Here is an 8,641-nt window from a genome sequence, read left to right on the forward strand (position 1 = left end):
TGATGCCTGGTAACTGATCCCTTCGGCACCTCGATATCACACAGGCTGCTGTGTTCTTCAATGTGGGCTTTGTTACTTCTGAACTAGATGGCCACATGTTTACTCTCAAGCCTTTAAGACCCCAGACGCTATTGATAGCCGGGCACCATCAGCTTTCTTTGCCACATTTGCTTATGCTCCCATTTGTCTTCAGCGATCGTATCATGGAGGTGAGCACACAATGATATGATTTTTTGTTCTTTGACAGGTGGTGTTGGCTTTCAAAGCAGATTTTGATTTTGACAAATGAACACCATTCTGAGGATTTCACATCCTCTTACTGTTTTCAGTTCCAACTGTGATGCAAACAGATCCCTTGGGGGCAGTTTGCACTTCACTACTAATCTAAAAGTTGGCAGTGTGAGCCCACCTAGCAGTAGCACAGAAGAAAGGCATGCTCCCATGAAGATTAAAATTTTTAAAATTAAAAATATCCAAGGGAGGGAATAAGGAGGAGGTGCTATCAAGAGGCTCAAGTAGAAAATGTTTTGAAAAAGATGATGAAAGCTCTGTACAAGTTCACTTGATGTAATTGACTTATGGATTGTTATAAAACCTGTAAGAGCCCCAATAAAATGATCAATTAAAAAAAATCCAAACAAGCAGTTATCTGAGTGAGATGTCAACTGGGTCCACATGGAAGCACACCAACGTCAGTGACCAAAGGATTGTAATCATAGAATCTGAAGCCGAAGGAGTGCATAGTATCAGAACCTAAGCATTTTCTTTCTACTGGAGCCTTAGGATCAGCTCATTTTTCCCTCCCTCCCTCTCTCCTGAACCTTGATAATTTATAAATTATGTTTTACATGTCTTACACTGTTACCTCCCTTGGCCCACTTTTCTGTTGTCTGTCCCCCTGGGAGGGGGTTATATGTAGATCATTGTGATTGGTTTCCCCTTTCTCCCCCCACCCTCCCCTTACCCTCCTGGTATCACTACTCTCAATATAGGTCCTGAGTGGGTTATCTGTCTTGGATTCCCTGTGTTGCAAGCTCTTATCTGCACCCATGTAGATGCTCTGGTCTAGCGGGATTTGTAAGGTAGAATTGGGGTCATGATAGTCATGGGGAGGAAGTGTTAAAGAACTAGAAGAATGTTGTATGTTTCAATGGTGCTATACTGCACCCTGACTGGCTCATCTCTTCCTTGTGACCCTTCTGTGAGGGATGCCCAATTGTCTACAGATGGGCTTTGGGTCTCCACTATGCACTCCTCCTCATTCACAATGATATGATTTTTTGTTCTGGGTCTTTGATGCCTGATACCTGATCCCATCGACACCTCATGATCACACAGGCTGGCGTGCTTCTTCCATGTGGACTTCGTTGTTTCTCAGCTAGATGGCTGCTTGTTTATCTTCAAGCCTCTAAGACCCCAGATGCTATATATTTTGATAGCTGGGCACCATCAGCTTTCTTCACATTTGCGTATGCACCCATTTTGTCTTCAGTGATCATGTCGGGAAGGTGAGCATCGTGGAATGCCAGTTATAAGAACTGGTTATTTCTTATAGAATTAACCAAGAACACAAGTGTTCTTGTGTTGAGGGAGTACTTGAGTAGAGGCCCAATGTTCGTCTGCTACCTTAATACTAAATCTATATATATATGTACATAGATCTATTTCCCTATCATACATATTTACATGCCTGTATTTAGACCTTTATAAATGCCCTTTGCCTCCTAGTTCTTTCCTCTATTTCCTTTTACTTTCCTCTTGTTCCACCATCATGTTTCCCCTTCATTCGGGTTTCGGTAATTCCTCTCAGGTACACTGCCCTTGATCAAGCCCCACCAGGCATTCTATCTATGCCTTCTTCACCATCAACTTTCAATCACTTGTTGTTCCCTTGACCCTGAGTTTGTTGGCAGCCCCCTTCCTTTTCTCATTATTGGTCCTGAGTGATTTATGTCTTGGATTCCCTGTGTTGTGAGCTCTTATCTGTACCCATGTAGATGCTCTGGTCTAGCCGGATTTGTAAGGTACAATTGGGGTCATGATAGTCGTGGAGAGGAATCATTCAAGAACTAGAGGAATGTTGTATGTTTCAACAGTGCTATACTGAACCTTTCTACTGGAACCATTAGTATCAGCTCATTTTTCCCTCCCTCCCTCAACTTTGATAATTTATAAATTATTTTTTCATGTCTTACAATGACCATTATCTCGCTTCGCCCACTTTTCTGTTGCCTGTCCCCGAGAGGGGGTTATATGTAGATCATTGTGATCGGTTCCCCGTTTGTCCCCAACCCTTCCCTTTCCCTCCGGGTATTCAACATGGACCCTACCTATTAGAGCCTGGGGCTTCGCAAAGGCAGCTTACATACCCCTCTGGAGTCCGTCATCCCCAGCCCAGGACAGCTAATTGATGTGGATGACATGGAAGCAACAAATGGAGACACACTTGGATGTGAAAGTCAACTTAGCCACTTTTACCAAGTACTTATTGACACAAATATGGACCAGCTCAAGGGCTTCCGAAGAGAGCTCCGTGTGTTCCTTTGACACCATGTGGTCAGAGCGGACACTCAAGTCATTGTTGCCTCTCTATAACCCAGGCCAAAGATGTGGTCCCAGCATCAGGGAAACACCATGGCTGAAGCAGGACTTTGGGTAGGGCTTGTTCTTACAATGCTGGAAACACTGCGTGGGGAGGCAGCCAGTGCTAACAGCAGTATCTCGAAGATAAAGAGCCCATGGCTGTACAGTTTACCAAGAATTAACCAAACAGGCCATACAAAAATCTGTAAGGGAAATAAAACAACACATGACATACCACCTAGGTTTTATTCTCTTTCAGAAAGACCTGTCTTCCATACAACCATGTAACCCACTTTGTTGGGTTATAAGACCTCAGTTAATTCTTCAGATCCAATTTATGTGTGTATATATATATATACACACACACACATGTAAATATATATATTTACGTTGTTGTAGCTGAAATCCTGTCAATGGTAAACAACAACAACAAAAAACCCTCCCTCACTGCCATCAAGAAAATGCCGGCTCATAGTGACCCTACAGGGCAGGGTGGAATTGCCCCTGTGCGTCCCAAGAGTGTAGTTTGTTTTTGTTTGTAATTTGTTTAGGAGTAGAAAGCTATCCTTCTCCCATGGAGCAGTTGATGGTTTCTAACTACTGACCTTATTATAAGCAACCGAATTTGTAACCACTCTGCCACCAGAGAATATAGCAAATAATAATTTCCTAGTTTCTAATTTCACATGTATGAAATTTAGCTATTTCTAGCTATATCTTCCATTAAATGATATTTGCAAAAAAAATTATGCTGGAGTAAAAATAAGAATACTGACTCAAGGTAGGATTGACTACCTTACTAATTCCTTTAAAGTTAAAATATGCAGACTTAACATTAGACACTTGTTTTTATTATGGCTCCCTTTCTTAGGACAGCATGACACAATACAAGAAGCAGTTCTTAAGGATTGGCTGAGACCATGTTTACCTGCCCTCCTAAAAGCATTAGCTCAGCCCTCAAAAGTAGGATTACAACTCTGAGAAGGTGAAGGAAAGGTAAAGACTAGGAATCTAATCAAGAAAAATCAATTCACATCCTTCAGTAGTCTATGCTTCACATCAGTACTACTACAAACGAGATCATTTTAAATCAGGGAAGCTGCCATTCCCTTCCTAATTGAGTGATTTTACCACCCACAGATATAAAAGAATTACATAAAGGTGTAACCAGCTTGCCTTCTTTAGAGATACTGCAGTATACAAGAGAAATGATTGCTGGTAAGCTCCTTCCAAGTTCTGTAGGCTTCAAGGTACTTCTGAGCCCCAATAATCAAGCAGTTCATGACAAAAGATGAAAGTGAAAAAGTAGACACAGAGATCTGTGAAGACCTCGCCCATTTTGCTGTAGGTATCCATCGATCGATTGATCACTTCAGCAGGAATTCCCGATAGCAGAAGTGCCGCCGTTAGTACTGTTGTCTTTATTTTCTTCTCACCCTACACAGAGAAAGGCTCAGATGAGTATCACAGCTTTCAGTCGATTATCGTATATACTCAAGTATAAGCCAACTCGAAGATCTGCTGAGGCACCTAATTTTACCACAAAATCTACATTAAAAAATGTGCTGAAAAACTCACTTATACTTGAGCATATACGGTACTTTAGCTCCGCAAAACACGACAGTACTCTTACTTTTGCCTAAATGTTATAAACAGTGTTCATGAAGAGTCAAAACTCCAGTCAGTGACATACTAACATTTCCTAAGCAAAAGGGCTAAGAAGTAGGGAAGAGATGCCATTTTTACATTCAAAAGGTTTAAAAAGGCAAAAATAATAATTAAAAAACTTACACAACACTACAAAACCAAAACAGGAACAAGGAGACAGAAATGGCTCCAGGTTCTTACTTGTACGTAAAACTCAGGGAGAGATTCCAGGAGGAAGTAGAATTAAAATCAGAATTGCAAGGCTGAACAGGATTTAGAAAGACAAAATCATGAAGAGAAATCTTATTCATTTTCTGAATTTTTCACAAACAGAAAGAAATTGTTTGAAGGTTGGCTGGGAAATCATACCTGCAACAGTACTGATTCCACTGATAAGTAAAACTAAGTTTTAAAAAAGCTAAAAAATTAGCTAGTTTGTATATAATCATTATTTACAAAAAGAAGTTACTTTACCTTGGGAAAATATTTGTATAGTCCCATGTATGCAAGTTGTAAAGTAAGAAATGGAGCAAATATGGACTGTGGAAAAAGAAGATAAACATTATGTTATTTCCAAAATAATCATTCAAATCATAATAAATCTAACAGCCGCTATAAAATTCCAAGCAAAAACTGTAATAGGAATCTTTGGGTCTTCATGACCAAAAGCAATCTTACTTCTGCAGAAGACTCAAGGAAGGACAGGGACTTGAGTTACTAACAGTAAGATGTTTCTCAGGTCATACCAGTTGTTCCCATTCTTCTCTATGTTCCCAGTCTTCCTCTCATAAAAACGTGTCTTTGCAATGATCTAGAGTACTGCGTGGTGCTAGTGCTTGCTCCCTCATCTGCAGTGAATGAACCCGTGGCACAGAAAAGGTCCTAGCAATCAAAGTTAAAGCCATTATTGATGATGCCAGGAAATTAATGACAGCCACATCTCTGAACTAGTGTTATACATGGAATGCTTGGTTTTATGACTTCTCAGACAGTAGAGTAGGGAAGATACTGAATTTCTACATACTTCTAAATGAAGTACTTCTAAAATGAAAAACACAAAGGGGCTTCAAAAATTAATGAAAAAAGTGGAATTGATGTTAAGGGAATTTTCCCATGAACTCTGAGAAGTCTTCTGGTCCTATGGACAGAAGGCGCAAACATTAGGTAGAAATATAGTGAGAGCAGTGAGAAGTTGAAAATATGATAGCAGGAAAAACAACTCAAAACTGAGGTCCCAAAATAATAGGATAAACTTTAAAGCAAGAAATGAGTTTCTTCACAGTTACACTTCTCACTAACTGCTGAAAGCATCATTCACCCTTCTTTGTAACAATACCCCCATTTGTCAATAGGAAAAATAAGTAAAACCTGTTCAACATTCTAGTTTTAAAAATATTTGCATAAAATCACTAAAAAATAAAACCAAAACCTTTCTTGCTTAATAATAGCCACATTAATTATCTTGAGAATGCATCTATTTATCTGGTACATGGCTGGCAGTTTTAAAATGTCTACTGAATAAAAGACGACACCGAATCATGAGCTCTGATTCCTGAATTCCTCCATATACTGTAAAACTAAAGGACCATGACATCCCAACTTTCAACCACGAGCCACATCATAGAACAGTGAAAACTGTCTCCACAACACTATCCCAACCCCACACCAAACTCACTGTTGGCTGACTCTTGCTCGCCTGTAGGACAGAGAACTGCCCTGTCAGGTTTCCAAGACTAGTGTTTTAATTGTGCTTTAGGTGAAAGGTTTGCAGAGCAAATTCACTTCCCATTCAGTAGCCTGTATATAAAATGCTCCATATCATTGGCTGTATTCCTCAGTGTCAGCATGTGCCCCATTTCATCAGTCTCCTGTCCCTTCCTGTTCTCTCATCTTTGCTGTTGTTTAAAAGGTTAAAGGTTCTCACCAGGAACAAAGACTATAAATCTTTACAGAAGTACACTGTGACATCTTTCTCTTGGAGAGTGGCTGGTGGGAACGAACCACTGACTTTCTGGTTAGCAGCCAAGAGCTTTAACCACAGGGATCCTCTATAACACTGAGGATTAACAATAATATGAAATGCTAAAATGCATTCTGAAGCATAAAAAATGTGTCATGTTCAGGACCAGGGAACTATAATGTTCCAAATTATATAGAAGTTGGTAATATAATATAATATAATGAGGGTTTACCCTTTGATTCTGCAACTGCCTGGGTTGAAATCCCAGTTGCCATTTCGTAGTTGTGTAACCTCAGACAATTGACCTAACAACTGTGGAGTCTCCATCCATCACTCATAAAACACGGGTTCAAATGACAGCTAATTCACAAGGATTAGAATTAAATGAATTAATACATAAAGGACTCAGAATGATAGAAAGTGTCCTACTCCCATATAAAATTATAGTACTGGAAATCCATAGGGTTGTTTCTACCCTGTCCTATAGGGTCACTATGAGTCAGCATTCACTCAATGGCAGCGAGCTTGGCTTTGGTTTTATAACCAAGTCGAATAGCCAAGTGTATAATACATTTCTAATAGTCGTGTGAATAAGGTAAAATGTTAAGTTAAAGCTGATAATGAATTCTATGGTTAAAAACAATCATTATTATAACTAACTTGCAGTTTCCACTGTTGGTAAACCATTTTTTTTCCTTACCAAATATTTGCAAACAAAAGCCCTGACTCCAAGGGCAAGAAGAGCACATCCCACCAATCGAAATACTCGAAAAGAGTCAAATTCTTCTGGTGTACTGCCATCTTCTTGACTGGGCTTCTCCCTGATGAGCTGCTTCCGTAGCTTCATTGCCTCTTCAAATCTGGAGAGGTACTGTTCCAGGCCGTGGCGAGAAGCCCTCTGGACAGGGACCGAGGTCAGGTCCCCTCGGTTCCGATGCCGGAGCTCAATGTTGACATCAGGACTGCATTCAGGTGGCCTAATGAGAGAGTCCAGTTTGTCTCCCAGTTGGGTCCCCTTTGCTTCAGCCACTCCACCCTGTTGGTCAGCTCCTGCCGTGGTGACGGAATCCCCCAGCACTACCCGCTTTGAAACAGAAGGGATGGTGAGGGGGTTCAGTTTATCGCTGTCCAGCTGCTTTGATTTCGTCTGACTTTCGTCTTCTGAGAAAAGAAAATTTTAAAACATTATGTACTACATGCTGAGCAAATACTTCTACGTTAATGTTTCAAAAAAATATGCTGCTGCAGGTGAATTCAGAAGTTTATGAATCCAATTAGTACTGAGTCTGCATAAAGTATTTATTAGTTTCTTCCTTAAGAAATAAGGGGGCTTCAGAAAGTGTGGAGGGAAAAAAATCCACTTCTTTTCATTCTATTATGTCCCATGAGCTTTTGAAACCCCCATGTATAAAGGAGGCTTTTGCTATTCTCAAATGAGATCACCGAGATGGAAAAATTTGGAAACTGATACTGGCGATGGATGTACAACATAAATGTAATTAATGTCACTGAATTCTATATGGAAAATTTGTTGAAATGGCAAATGTTGTGTTACACATATTTGAATTACAATAAAAAGAATGTATGTTAAAAAAATCACCCAAAACAGTGTACCTACCAAAGGAATCATCTAATTCTTGGAAACAGGCTATATAGCCTAAGAGACAAACCAAGAATGACACTCAAAGGGAGGGCAGGTCAAAAAGGCCAATTTTTCTTGGATATTATATTCCACATGTTAGTCTGCATTGCCTGCTCTACCTTATTTGTTCAAAATGTAAAATTATGAAGGCGTTAAAAAAATCTGTACTTTCAAAGGAAAATGAGCTGATTCCGGGAACCCAAGAGGAAAGCGAATTTTGGGAATGATGAGGGCAACAAATGCATAGGTGTGCTTTACACAATTGATCTATGTATTCGTGATGAATTGTATGAGACCCAATAAAATGATTAAATTAAAAAAAATCTGTACTTTCAATTTATACTTCAGAACCCTGGAGTCTGGTCAGCATCGGGTGTGGCCTATCTTCCTGCTACTAGTAGTAGTAGTGATGCTGTTCTATTATTCTAGAATTTGAAATCGTGCCTCGAGCTTGTAAACTGTCTGAAGTTCAAGACTATATGTCTAGCTAACCCTCAGGGAACAGCACACAAATCACAAAGCTCTACGGCACTTGCACTCGGTGACAAGACCCATGACTAAAGGCATCGGGCACACTGCATGCAATCGTAGCGAACAATGGCATGCGCTGTGCTGAGTCAACGTTGACATGAACAAAATCCCGTTTTTAAGAACCTTATTGGACATATCCAGGAGGGGAATTAGAAGCCCCCACCCCACCCCGACCTTTTGAGGGTACGTGCGTTTCCATCACAATAACTTCAGGGGGGCAGCGCGCAGGGGCGCAGTTCCCACCTGTTGGGGCTAGCAACAATGCTGGGACCCAGGTG

At 40.3% G+C, this 8,641-nt stretch overlaps 1 protein-coding gene across 1 annotated transcript; it reads right to left on the reverse strand.

The window, feature by feature from the left end:
- Positions 1 to 3,412: 3,412 nt before the first annotated feature.
- Positions 3,413 to 8,387, reverse strand: CAMLG (calcium modulating ligand). Its single transcript, XM_030888882.2, has 4 exons — positions 8,360 to 8,387; positions 6,891 to 7,351; positions 4,705 to 4,770; positions 3,413 to 4,020 (listed from the first exon to the last, which is right to left on the reverse strand). Exons 1-4 carry the CDS (start codon positions 8,385 to 8,387, stop codon positions 3,829 to 3,831), a joined length of 747 nt encoding a protein of 248 aa, XP_030744742.1. The 3' UTR covers positions 3,413 to 3,828.
- Positions 8,388 to 8,641: the final 254 nt, after the last annotated feature.

The sequence above is a fragment of the Echinops telfairi genome, unplaced genomic scaffold (genome assembly GCF_000313985.2).
Source record: "Echinops telfairi isolate 266 unplaced genomic scaffold, ASM31398v2 ScPeMD7_7469;HRSCAF=8507_1, whole genome shotgun sequence".
NCBI classification, from domain to species: domain Eukaryota; kingdom Metazoa; phylum Chordata; class Mammalia; order Afrosoricida; family Tenrecidae; genus Echinops; species Echinops telfairi.

What these genes read in the sequence shown, in the direction of transcription:
- CAMLG (XM_030888882.2), bottom strand. Translation starts at nt 8,387, where the DNA reads ATGGGTCTTGTCACCGAGTGCAAGTGCC. An exon ending in TGTCACCGAGTGCAAGTGCC is followed by an intron (nt 7,352 to 8,359) that starts GTAGAGCTTTGT and finishes TTCTTTTCTCAG; the next exon opens with AAGACGAAAGTCAGACGAAA. An exon ending in TATACAAATATTTTCCCAAG is followed by an intron (nt 4,021 to 4,704) that starts GTAAAGTAACTT and finishes TTCTCTGTGTAG; the next exon opens with GGTGAGAAGAAAATAAAGAC.